The 14,203-nt window shown below is 42.3% G+C and overlaps 1 protein-coding gene across 2 annotated transcripts in view; it reads left to right on the top strand.

Annotated features, from left to right (window-relative positions):
- Positions 1–3,902, top strand: part of LOC149436061 (semaphorin-4D-like) — a 78,661-nt gene extending 74,759 nt beyond the window's left edge. For both annotated transcript variants that reach the window (XM_089662172.1, XM_089662171.1), the window contains 2 exons: positions 1,749–1,843; positions 2,945–3,902. In XM_089662172.1, coding sequence (XP_089518298.1) covers positions 1,749–1,843; positions 2,945–2,983 — 134 coding nt within the window. In that variant the 3' untranslated portion in view covers positions 2,984–3,902. The remainder of the gene's footprint in view (positions 1–1,748; positions 1,844–2,944) is intronic.
- The last annotated feature ends 10,301 nt before the right edge of the window (positions 3,903–14,203 follow it).

The following is a 14,203-nucleotide window of genomic DNA, read 5'->3' as shown; positions in this document are numbered from 1 at the left end:
GACTGTATGTGCCCATGCATACTACAGGCATTTTCAGGAGTGTAGTGGCAGGGAAGTTTACAGGCAGACCCCCCCCCCCCCCCCCCATCATCACTTGTAGGGATGCACCGAAATTCCGGTGGCCAAAACGTTTCGGCCGAAAACACCCCTTTCGGCTGTCGGCCGATATTAGAAAAGCACCGATACAGGTGCCGAAAAAACCCCGCCCCCTCAAAGCCGCCTGCCCTCCGCTTGGTAGTTCAGTCTTACCTAAGAAACCATTGATCCCAGCGCTAGGCATAGAGGTGAGAGAAGGAAAGATGGCCGCCACACATCTCTATGCCCTTGGAGGACCGGAGCGATGTAACGTCCGGTTCCTGACATTTGTTTTTTGTTTTTTTTTTTTAAGCACTAGATCAAGGTAAAGCATTAGATAAAAAAAAAAAGCAGTGCAGAGGAGAGATGTGAGGTCTTATGACTCCATATCTGTCCATGAAGAGGACCTGTCACTAATTATTTCTATCACAAGGAATGTATGCATTTCTTGTGATAAGAATAAAAGTGATTAAACTTTTTTTTAAAAATGTATTTAATATTTTTTTTATTTTTGCACTGTTCCTTTTAAAAAATTTGTAAAGTGTTCCTGTCCTCCTGTGCTCACACGTAGTGGTGAATGCATACGTAGGCCATGCCCACATATGTTAATGGTGTTCAAACTTTATAAATAATTCTCGCACTAGACCTCGTCTATAACGTTACACTACTAACCTGTAGACATTTTAAAGGATCACCCATAGAGATTTTTAAGTACAACAGTTTCACGCCATTCCACGAGCGTGTGCAATTTTAAAGCGTGACATGTTGGGTATCTATTTACTCGCGGTAACATCCACTTACATATTTTACAAAACAATTGGGGTATATTTTGTTTTTTTTTTTCAAAGTGTATTTTTTTCCCAAAAATATATATTCATTTTTAAAAACTGCGCATTTCAGTTTCGGTTTTCGGCCAAGTGCATTTTGAATTTTTGGTTTCAGTTTCGGCACCCAAATTTTTATTTTGGTGCACCACGAATCACTAGTGTGTTCAGGAGAGGCTAAAACACGCTCCAAAAGTGAAAAAACGTGTACATGCACATGTTAATGCATTCTAAAGGCCAGAATTCTGTCCAATAGAATGCATTAATGCCAGATGTGGGAATGCACATGCAAACATTTTAGCTTTTTACTGCGTTTTTGATTCTGAAAACTCCTGTAGCTCAAAAGATGTTTTTGGAGCTTCTCCGTGTGCATGAGGTCTAATACTCCTCCCCCCTCCCAAGATTAATAATGCTGCTGCCCAAAGGTGTCCCTGTGCCCCTTCATCCAGAGTGGGGGCACTCTAACACAGGAGGTGTGTTACTGGCTAGATCACCAGGTGAAAAAAGCCTAAAAGAAAAATAATGCAGCCACTGCATCTAATGATTGGTAAGCTGAATGTATTATTTTTGATTTTGGGTTTAATACTGCTTTAATTGAACAGTTCTGCCTGGTAGCAGAAGTCTTGACAATCGATCTTCATCAGTAGGACTGGCTCCCTTATTAGGTGATGCCACCTAGTGGTTACTGTAGTACTGAACATCAGGCATCAGATACTACTTAGTAGGATTGGTGGTGGCCAGGGCATATTTTTTTTTTATTTGAAATAACGGCCTAATACTGCAACTAGTGGGCTGGCAGATGAAACATGAAAGGTTTGGCTAAGCAGATCTTTGTCTTCTGTTTTACAGGCTCATTAAACCCTGGCTGGTCAAATGAACTTGCAAGCTGGAAGAGTGCTGTTAATGATCACAACAACATCATGGAGGTCTGGAAGAAGACATGGGTAAAGTATTGCAGTTGTGTCATGACATTTTCTTCATGTCCAAAGGATGCACTGCCTTTCCATAGCTTAGAGGGAACTTTTCAAAATAGAAATGTGCCAGTGCCACTAAAGACTGTGGAGCCTCTATCCAGATCCTAAATCCACCACCTGCTGAATAACTGCCCTACTGCAGCGTGTGTATACATACAGTACTTCTTCCCATCAGAGACTTGCCAAATACTGAGAAAAAGAGCCTGTACCTTCAGAACAAGGCAGCAGCGGCCCTTCCATTTATAACTGTAATACAGGAACACCTAGCATGTCACTGCTGTAATGCAGGATCATCTATAGATCATAGCTAGAGCTCGCAATTGTAATACAGGACAGATACAGCTCACAATTGTAATACAAGACGGATAGAGCTCACAATTGTAATACAGGACAGATACAGCTCACAATTGTAATACAAGACAGATACAGCTCACAATTGTAATACAAGACGGATACAGCTCACAATTGTAATACAGGACAGATACAGCTCACAATTGTAATACAAGACAGATACAGCTCACAATTGTAATACAAGACAGATACAGCTCACAATTGTAATACAAGACGGATACAGCTCACAATTGTAACACAGGAACAGATAGAGCTCACAATTGTGACACAGGAACAGATAGAGTTCACAATTGTGATACAGGACGGATAGAGCTCACAATTGTGATACAGGAACGGATAGAGCTCACAATTGTGATACAGGAACGGATAGAGCTCACAATTGTGATACAGGAACGGATAGAGCTCACAATTGTGATACAGGAACGGATAGAGCTCACAATTGTGATACAGGAACGGATAGAGCTCACAATTGTGATACAGGAACGGATAGAGCTCACAATTGTGATACAGGAACGGATAGAGCTCACAATCATGATTATAAAGGAGACTTTAGAGATCTCAGCCACAAAGTGGTCTTGACTAGTCATATTATGCGTATTCACTGATTTGTTTTCCCTTGACTGAAATATTCATACATAATCTAGCCACTTCAGCATAGCCATTAATCCGGCAGGACCAGACTGTCCAGAAATATGCTGAAATTGTTTTCCATTATTTTAGGAGAGCTGCAACAAAAAAGATGTTGATTCAGCAAAATGAAGAAACTGCATAAAGCTAAATTATGAGAGTGAGCGTCTTCTATGAACAGTGCTGTATTATGAGGACTGAGTATGGCTTCCAAAGGACCCCATCCACAGAGAAGAGCACAGAATACACAAAACACTGTTGTATGGCTTTGTGTATTGAGTAGATCCTGTAAGAGCTGTCTAGAATGTAATTTAACTATGCAACACGTGTACCACATACATGGAAACAGTCTATATATTTTGTTGAGAAGGGTGCATGATTTAAAACCTTTAGTTTGTGATTGTGTTACCATGCTACTTAAAGTTAATGGGTTTGCCTTCTTTTTATTCTTTTTTTTTCCTTCCAAAATGTGAAAGTGTTGATCTGCACATAAAGTATAACAACGGATAAGGTTTGATTTATATCATTTTTGGGGTTCACACTGTTTGCTATTTGTGCCAGACAAGGGTCCTTTTTTTAATCAGATGTGCAATGTACAACAATTTGGTTCCTATGGGTTACAGCACTTTATTATTTGCACTGAAATAAAACCTCATGGCCTAATAAATGAAAACACAAGCAACAACAATAAATTGTAGAAACATCCAGGACTTTCTCACAGCACATTTTTTCCAGTAAAATGGTCCTCATATCCAGCAGCTCAACTTTTCCAGTTTTTATTCATCTGGCCATGTTTCATCCTTGGACAGCTGAAGAACACATGCCCCCTACCATGAGGGACCTGTTATCAGTGGGTATGAGAATTTGTGATTAAAATCAGAGATCTGCAAATAGGTTTGCAGATATGTTTACACCAAGCTTTGAGCTAACAATTGTTTGCATTTTTACTGAATCTTTTTGAGGAATACAATACACCATGTACACCTAAAGCAAAGTTTACTGAAAAAGTAATGCATTTTGATCATTCCCAATAAAACATTTATATATTGTAGCACTGCAGTCTGTGGTGTCTTGATCTGCACAATGCTTTGTCGCTGTATTATTTTGTAAAATATCTTAGTTACTCTATATAGGACGTGTTAATTCTGTATAGAAACCTCTACTTCTAGAGTACATAGTGTTGAAAGTACAGGCAGATGTCTTGTCAGTCTAAGTTAAGTAGCCAATAGACATTTTTCTGCCTGAGAATTAATACGAATGAGTAGGTGCTGAAGCACTGGAGTTGTTCTTTATTTCAGTCTTCACTTATCTTATTGAGGGGTACCACTTTAATGATTGGTTGTGTGTATTGAGCCATTCAAGGCTAATGTGTCTTTGCTGCCTTTGCCACTAGGGGGGGTTGCAGCATGGCACAGAAACCTATGCTACTTCCCCCGTCCCCTTTTGGTTGTGTACAGGGCCATAACTACCTCTATGTAAATATATATATAAAAGGTCAGGTTCGAGCATATAGGCCAGGGGTCGGCAACCCGTCAATCGTGGTCTACCTGTCGACTGCTCAGGATGAAGGATGGGAGGAGAAGCTGGCCAAATTAACTTTTCATATTAACCCGCAGGTGATTGGGTTCTAGGACTGACCTAGCAACCAATTACCAGCTTGCTAATATGAAAAGTTAATTCAGCCAGCTTCTCCTCCCGCCCTCCATCCTGAGCCATGCTGTGTTCAACTGTGCACTTACAATGGCAGCAGCGGAGGAGGCTGGGGGAAAGGGGGGGGAGAAGACATTGCTGGGGGGGGCAGAGATCACTGCTATTGGGGAAAGAAGGGACCGGGGACACTACTCCTCTACCGCCCTTCATATCACCCCCCCAGTAGTGTCCTCTGCCCCCCCTTCCCCCATAGCAGTGACCTCTGGCCCCCTCCCCCCCTGCGATGTCCTCTGCCCCCTTTTCCCTCATAGCAGTGACCTCTATCCCCCCTTCTCCCCCCCCCCCTCCCATGGACAGGTATTTTAAAAATCTGAACTCTAAGCAATTGGCTGGGGATCAGGATTTTCCTGCTCCCCCCCCCCCACCCTGGTGCTCTAAAGCAGCTGCCTAAGCAGCCGCATGTTTACGCCCAGCATACGGCTTCTTAGGCAGCTGATTTAGGGCACCAGGGTAGCTTAGGGGGGCGGGCAGAAAAATCCCCAGCCAACTGCTGGGAGTTCAGATACCTGCCTTCTGACGATCCCCTTTATTGTCCTCCTGGAGCAGCTGAAAGCTAGCATCTCCTCCCTGCCCTCCCACCAGAATACAGCCGCTGCAGGAGGAAAATCCAGAGGATCAGTTCTAGTAAATGCCCTCCACTGCCCCTTCCACCCTTGCTCCGCCTTTTTTTCTGCTGCTTACCCCTTCCCCCAAGTGCTCCCCATTCAACAGGGCTCCTAAAGAAATTGTTGAAAATATTAATAAATAAAAATGTAAAAGTACAAACTACTGACACCATCCACTGCCCTACTGACACCAACCTCTGCCCTACTGACACTGTCCACTGCCCTGCTGACTGACCCCATCCACTGCTCTACTAACATCATCCACTGCCCTACTGACACCATCCACTGCCCTGTTGACTGATATCCACTGCTCTACTGACTGACACCAACCTCTGCCCTACAGACACTGTCCACTACTCTACCGACACCATCCACTGCTCTACTGACTGACCCACTGACACCATCCACTGCTCGACTGACACCAACCTCTGCCCTACTGACACTGTCCACTGCTCTACTGACACCATCCACTGCATTAACGATTGACACCAACCTCTGCCCTACTGACACTGTCCACTGCTCTACTGACACCATCCACTGCATTAACGACTGACACCAACCTCTGCCCTACTGACACCGTCCACTGCCCTGCTGACTGACTCCATCCACTGCTCTATTGACTGACAACAACCGCTGCCCTACTGACCCCATCCACTGCTCTGACTGACAACCACCTCTGCCCTACTGACACCTTCCACTGCCCTACTGACTGACACTGTCCATTTGTACGTTAGGCTAAGTTTGTATTTTAGAGTAGCATTTGTTTTATTATATTTTTCTACATTTTCCTTGCTATTTAGTTGGGCCTTGCTAGTTAATGTTGTTGTTTTTTTTAAGTGACACTGAACCCCAGTGATCTTTGATCTCTTTCATGTTGCTCAGGTAGATCTCCACCTCTGAAAGGTTGCCTACCCCTGATGTAGGCCCTTTACAAAATAATCTAGAGTAGGTGACTGGTGACAAAGAGAAGCTCCAGATGATCCACATTGGCTGACAACTGATATGATCCAGAAATATTTGGACAGAATAAAGGTGAATAAAGCACCTGGACTGGATGGCATACACCCATAAAGAAATGAGCTGTCATTTCAAAGCCATTGTTTCTCATTTTTAAGGATTCTTTAATGACTGGCATAGTACCACTGGATTGGCATAAGGCCAATGTGGTGCCAATATTTAAAAATGGATCAAAATCTTTACCAAGTGCCTACAGACCTGTTAGTTTAACATCTACACTTGGGAATATACTGGAGAGTTAAATAAAAGACCACATCATGACACAGATGAGTTCTTGCTGGAAAAAAATATTTTAAGCAACAGACAGCGGGGATTCATGAAAGATCAATCTAATTTCTTTTTATGAGGAGGTGAGCAAAACCTTGGACAGACGAGTGGAGGTGGACGTGGTATACTTGGATTTTGCAAAAGCGTTTGACAGAGTTCCCCACACATGGCTAATGTGTAAGGTAAAGTCTACAGGCTTGGGAAATTCGTATGTAACTGGATAGAAAACTGACTAAAAGATCGTATTCAGAGAGTAGTGGTTAATGATTCATACTCTGAATGGTCTAGGGTTGTCAGTGGTGTACCCAGAGGCGGACTGACAACTCATGGGGCCCCCGGGCAATAGGGGATCATGGGGCCCCTGTGTTCTTGCCCAAACTTAAAAAAGCCTATGAAAAAGGTACCAGGGGCATCTCATGGGGCCCCCTACTGACTCCAGGCCCTCGGGCAGTGCCCGAGTTTCCAAATGGTCAGTCCGCCCCTGGATGTACCCCAAGATTCAGTGTTGGGACCCTTACTTTTTAATATATTTATAAACTATATAGGGTCTGGGATTAAAAATACCTTTTCAGTCTTGGCAGATGACACCAGGCTTTGTGGAAGAAGGATCTGGGCGTTCTGGTAGATCACAAGCTTAATAATGGCATGCAATGCCAAGCTGCGGTTTCTAAAGCGAGCAAAATCCTCTCTTGTACTAAAAGAGGTATAGACTCCAGAGATACAGATACCATTTTACCCCTGTACAAATCATTAGTAAGACCTCATCTGGAATACGCAGTTCAGTTTTGGGCACCAATTCACAAAAAGAACATTGGGGAACTGGAGAAAGTGCAGTGAAGGGCAACCAAACTGATAAGACGCATGGAGGAAATCAGCTATGAGGAAAGATTAGAGGAACTGAATTTATTCTCTCTTGAGAAGAGGAGATTTAGGGGGATATGATCAACATGTATCAGTGGTTCATATAGTGAACTCGGTGTAGAGCTATGCACCCTGAGGTCATTACAGAGGACAAGGGGACACTCCTTGCGTCTCGAGGAAAAGAAATGTAATGTCCAAACATGGGAAAGAGATGTGGAAAAGACTCCCTCAAGAGTTGGTTCTGGCCAGCACCATAGATTGCTTTAAAAAAAAAAGGCCTGGATTCTTTCCTAGATACACGCAATATAACTTGATACTAACATTTATAGGTAAAGTTGATCCAAGGAATATTCAATTGCCTCTCGGGGAATCAGGAAGGAATTTTTTCCCCTTCAGGGAGCAAATTGGATCATGCTTTGCTGGGTTTTCTGCCTTCCTCTGGATCAACTGTGGATATAGGATAACTTTTTTTTTTTTTATGGTTAAACTAGATGGACTTTTGCCTTTTTTTTTTTTTTTCTTTTTTCCAGCCAGACTAACTATGTCACTGTGATTGACAGATTGACGCTTAAAGTGGTTCTAAAGGCAGAAGATTTTTTTTTCCCATAATGCATTCTATGAAAAGAGCAAGAACAGGGTTACTCTGTGCAAAACCATTACACAGAGCAGTTAGGTATGACATGTTTTCAAAAATCTGAACCATTAGTTTCACTTGAAGTCATTATACTCACCTGAGCCTGATGTCGATCCAGCGATGTGCACAAGTGCAGAGGCTTTCTCGGCTCAATCCCTACTCATTGGCTCAGACACAGCAGTGAAAGCCATTGGCTCCCTCTGCTGTCAATCACAGCCAGTGAGGAAGGAGCAGGGGGCGGGGCCAAGCCCCACGCCGGCTCGGGAGCGAGCACATACGATTACCCCTGTAGTAAGCGGCTTGCTATGGAGGCAGGTGGAAGGGGGGAGGACCCCAGAAGAGGAGGATCAGGGCTGCTCTGTGCAAAACCATTGCACAGAGCAAGTACGTATGACATGTTTATTTTCTTTTTTAAATTTGAATGTTTACAATCACTGGAACTCCGGTATAAAAAAATATTGTCTAAATGGAAAACTCCTGTATTCGTATTTGAATCTTGGTGTTCTCTGTGTAGGAGCAGAGTAACTGAATCAAATGTCCTTTATGCCTTTCACCACTCCTGGCTTGCTCACAAGGATAGGGAGTCTTCCCTCGCTGCCAGATTCAGACAAATGGGTAAACACAAAGCTGGCCATAGATGGATAGATATAATATAATAGTCCCCCCGCGCTTAGATGTACCCGAGAAATGACCTGTTGGAATGAATATGAAGCCGCTAGACACCTAATCCTATACCTGTAGGTCGAAATGAATAATATATAAAAAAAAGTGGTGTAGCGCTACAAAATCACAGACCAAAATATATAGGTGACACGGGGTGCTCAAACATACACAAGGTCTGAATGACCTATTACGTGACCTGTAAATGTGGTGAACCCAATCCCAATAAGGGATACAAACCAAGTGACCTTTGGTACCCACAACTGGGACTCAAAACTAAATGCAAGTGAATCCCTATGGAAGGATAAAGACACACAAAGTGCTCAAAATGACATTGACCATATAAACAGCAATAATAAAGTCCATCAAATGTGAACACAATAGCGGTGCTCCAATCTTCTTGGTCATGCAAAACGCACACTGTGAACGCACAACACACCTGTTAGTGCTCCCAAGAATAGCTGCAATGGCCTCTCACCTCCTCTTAGCGACCCCCTAGGGGCCACAGAGCCTTGCAGATCTCTCCTGGATCCTTCCTGTATAAATACTCCTGGTGATCTGACACCCGGGATACAAAAGGACCCTCTGATGTACTGTGTCTTCACTAGGAAACCTCTCTGGATCAATGGGCAGGCAGGCAGGCAGGTGGATACCCCTCAGATGCTTAGTTCAGTGGCCCATACAACAGAAGAACACATCCTCCATAGTGTAAAACCGCTTTTAAAATGAATGCACTCCCATTTTGGCAGACTCTAGCAGGCATTACCCATGTGTATGGGTCGTCACCACACTGTGCTGTCGACGCGTTGCGGCACGCTATCACGTGACTTCATGAGTCCTGATAATGTCCCGTGATAGCGTGACACAACGTGTCGATGGCACAGCGTGGGGACGCAACTTCCGGCGTGACGTACTTGCGGCGCCATGTTTGTACACCTTGTTTCATCTCATACACCCATACACATGGCTAATGCCTGCTAGAGTCTGCCAAAATGTGAGTGCATTCATTTTAGTTCATTTTAATACCTAATAAAAGCGGTTTTACACTATGGAGGATGTGTTCTTCTGTTGTATGGGCCACTGAACTAAGCATCTGAGGAGTATCCACCTGCCTGCCTGCCCATTGATCCAGAGGGGTTTCCTAGTGAAGACACGGTACATCAGAGGGTCCTTTTGTATCCCGGGTGTCAGATCACCAGGAGTATTTATACAGGAAGGATCCAGGAGAGATCTGCAAGGCTCTGTGGCCCCTAGGAGTCACTAAGAGGAGGTGAGAGGCCATTGCAGCTATTCTTGGGAGCACTAACAGGTGTGTTGTGCGTTCACAGTGTGCGTTTTGCATGACCAAGAAGATTGGAGCACCGCTATTGTGTTCACATTTGATGGACTTTATTATTGCTGTTTATATGGGCAATGTCATTTTGAGCACTTTGTGTGTCTTTATCCTTCCATAGGGATTCACTTACATTTAGTTTTGAGTCCCAGTTGTGGGTACCAAAGGTCACTTGGTTTGTATCCCTTATTGGGATTGGGTTCACCACATTTACAGGTCACGTAATAGGTCATTCAGACCTTGTGTATGTTTGAGCACCCCGTGTCACCTATATATTTTGGTCTGTGATTTTGTAGCGCTACACCACTTTTTTATATATTATTCATAGATGGATAGAATTTCAAACAAAAATTCTTAGGAAAAGTTTTAGGAAAATTTGTATGAAAATTCTCAAACATTCTCATCAAATGTTAGAAGCTAATGAAATCTTTTGAACTACATTTGATTTTGAAATGAATGGAATTTACCAAACGAAAACCACATACACTGTTAGAAATTTGTTAATTTGAGAAATATTCTCCATCCTGCTCCTTCAAATTTTCTCGTCACTGCAATTGGAAACGTACATAGTTTTGAACCAAAATTATTAGAAAAATGTACAAACTTCCTTAGAACGCTCTTTTCTTTAAAATTTTGGTTGATAATTCTACGCATCTATGGCCGGTTTAAGGCTTCATTCACATCCTACAGAGAAGCAGCCAGTGGAATTCATAAAGAAAGTTGTAGACTAAATGCAAATTACATACTTTTCACTGTGAAAACATGATTAACATACCTGATTCCAACAGAGGACTGACCAACAAGATAGAAACGTTACGTTAGATTTTCCCCCATGCATCAGTAGCTGGATTTTTTGCTAAATGTGCATCACAAAAGAAATAGGCAGATGTGAACTTCTGACATTCCTCAACATTACTTGTCCTAGATAGTGACTTGGAAAGAAACCAGAGGACAGCAGAGGAACCAAGTAATTAGACGGTCAACCTAGGCAGCCCCTTTATCCTTCTCATGAGAGGTTTACGGGACTTCGATGATAATTCTCACCCTTAGGCTGGCAATAGATTGATCTTTTTTTTTTCATTCAGCCCTCTGTGCAAGAAAAAACAAAGGTTCCTTCATCCACAGACATAATTTGTTAGTTTGACCTTTGTTGAGTGGGAGCAGCCACACATGGATCAAGATGGGTCCTTGCTGAAGCAGTCAAACTTCCATCAATGTGTGGCCAGCTTTAGAGCTGAAGTCCATCCCACTATCTAATGAGAGCACCTAAACAGCTAACTACTTATGTCTCATTTGTTAAACAACTGATAATCTGCACAAAAAATGGCCACTGCCCCAGTCTATAACTGGCTTACACAGCAAGGAACACATGGAAGGGTGACGCATGTCAAACAACAAAAGAGAAAAGTTCCCAGCTCAACTTGCCAGCCAGCTTACAAACAAACTGAATTAACCTAACAGTATGAGTTAAAAACAGGGATTTAGTTAGCACACATTTACAAATACGTAAGTTACAGAGCCACGTCACGGCACCCCGATATTCTGTAGTCCTAACGCTACAAATTTCAAGAGCCCCCATAGTAGAGGCACATGTATTTAATGGATAGACCAAGGGCAGGTGAACCTGAGGGAGCCCACCCCTCCTTAAACTAGGGGTTACAACAGACTTTTTATTCAATTTAACTAAGACATGCTCTAATTTTGCTACAGAACATTTGGAGCAAATTAAGAGGTTTAAAGAGTTGCTCTCCAGCCACCCTGTTCACTTGCCAGAAGCCTCTCCAGAATCCCTGTGTAACTTTTTGTCAACTTTGGGTCCCAATTTACCCAAGCTCAATGTAATCCTAGTGAATACATGGGTTAATTTACAAATAAGACTGTAAAAGTGAGATGCGGTGGCCAGCAAGCTTCAGGTACTATAATATATATACACACTGTATATAGTTAATGTTAGATGAAAATTGCATTTATAAAAAATGTGCATTTTCCAGCATATAATAATAACATAACAGACAAAACAACGTGATTTGATTTTCTTCACTTGATTCCCGAATCACCACAGTTAGAGTTGATGGGGGAATCCTTCCCGCAGCAATATTGTGTTCTGCTGGCAAGAACACAATGATTACTGCTAGCGGCTAAAGCTGCCGGCAGTAATTGCATGTAAAAAAAAATTAAAATCTGACAGGCTGGTTGTACCCAAGTCGATCCAACCAGCCTGCTCATAGATGGATCGAATCTCATCTGGTCCTGCTGAACCATTCAAGATTCGATCTATCTGCCAGCTTAAGTTGTCACCAAAATAAGTTCCCCCTTGAAAGATTTCCACACTGTGTCAGTGACCATTGTGCCATTTTGGTTTTTATCATTTCTTGTCCTATTCACAATGGTCACCTGGGCAAACAGGCTTAAAGTCTTACTAAAGGTTAATTTTATTTAAATTAAAATAACAAACATGTTAGTAACAATTTGACACTTCCGCGCTATATTAAGTAAATGTCACATCAAAATTAATAACAAAAAAAAGCAGCCAACACAGTATTGCAGGCAACAACACATAGACATATAGAAAACGAGTGCGGCGCTACAGATAAATTAATAAAAATCCAACAATGTCAGGCATAAATAAAAATAAATGCCTCTATAATAAAATATATGGATATCAAACAAATTCCAAAAAGAAACTCTATGACAAGAAATGTGTTATTATCTGGATCACCAAGTGAAATTAAAGGAAAAAGACATAAAAAAGAAAACTAATGCAGCCACAGAATTTGGATTGAAGAAAGAAAGATAAAACGGTCTACCCAGTCAATGTTCCACAACAATGCCTCAATTCATTTTCACAGGTTTACCTCTGGCATAATACTTAGATTATCAGTTGGGAGTCTTTTGAAAGTGATCCAAAAGGCTTTTTCCTTCATTCAACACCTGGGAGTCAGCTTATCCCTTCAGAGCCGAAAGTGTCTGGGTTCGTTATTCATATTTGGAATCTGTACTGCGCTTTTTTGACCCGTACTTAATTGAAGGGTCATTTCGGTCTGGTAAGAGGCAGCATTTTCTGAGGTATTGGTGATGGTCAACAAACATGTTATACTAACCTGCTCTGTGCAATACCATTGCACAGAGCAGCCCCGATCCTTCTCTTCTTGGGTCATCAGCTAGCGATCTTGGCTTCTCCTCTTCTTTGTGTGTCCCTGTAGTAAGTCGCTTGCTATGGAGGCACAGAGTACGTGCTTGCTTGTGAGCTGTGTGTATCTATAGAGCAGACTCCATAGACAGGCAGACAGGCTTAGTCCTGCCCCAAAATTCCTCCCCAATGGCTCCTGCTGCTGCTCAGGTCCCTGTGTAGAAAGGGGAGACGAGATGCAGCCATGCACAGTGCTGATCTCTGCTCCTCTCTCTTCCTCTTCACACAGGTAAGGGAAAGGACAGAAAAATATAAAACTTAATGTAAGGAATGCATTAAAGTAAAAAGCATTTTTAGCTTCAGAATCACTTTAGAATGTCTAGTGGAGACACAAACAACAATCCAACCTGTCTCTACTGTATCCAAAAACAAAACAATTTGGCCAGTAAAAGCATAGAACAATCAAGAACTTTAAAGACCTACTTGCAGAGTTTTGCCTTTCATAAATTTTGATGGACCTGTGACTAGGCTGTATTGACTAATGTGCCTTTAAACTTGCTAATTGAGTACTCCTTGCATGTTCTAGCTCTCTCCTCCTCTGGGATTGTCTAATTATTGTCTGTGCTGGTCCAGAACATACTCCCCTTTCTTTGCTTTTTATGTGGATGCAAGAGTTTGGGAGGAGGGAGTACTATAGATAGTGATTTGTGTCAGCTCCAAGTCTGTAGCTACTGCCACCCATTTCCAAGACGTCTGAGGGCCTTTGTCTTCATAAGGGATATTACCATATTACTGTTAATATGCATAAAATGCATTACATGCACATGAAATCTTAGGTCATTCATTTAAAAAATGAACTTCTGACAACAGGGTCTCTTCAAGCCTTCAGTGGAAATTGTAAACACTTCATCACTCTACAACAGGGGTTCTCAACTTGTGGCCTGCAGAGCCCTCTAATGTGGATCCTCCACCTCAAACTGAATGTAAGAACACAAAAAACTTTCAGAAAGTGCACAACACCCGTAAAATATAATAGAAGTCTGTGACAAAGAGCAGCTAACCTGAAGGAAAGCCGCAGGTATATTGTGCTGCATTCACAGTGCGGGTAAACCAAAGTTCATCAGTGTGAAAGCAG

The sequence above is a fragment of the Staurois parvus genome, unplaced genomic scaffold (assembly GCF_062004578.1).
Source record: "Staurois parvus isolate SC_StPar_1 unplaced genomic scaffold, SC_StPar_1.0 ptg001432l, whole genome shotgun sequence".
Classification (NCBI taxonomy): domain Eukaryota; kingdom Metazoa; phylum Chordata; class Amphibia; order Anura; family Ranidae; genus Staurois; species Staurois parvus.
Note: the sequence above shows the minus strand (reverse complement) of the source record. Positions and strands in the feature narration are given on the sequence as shown.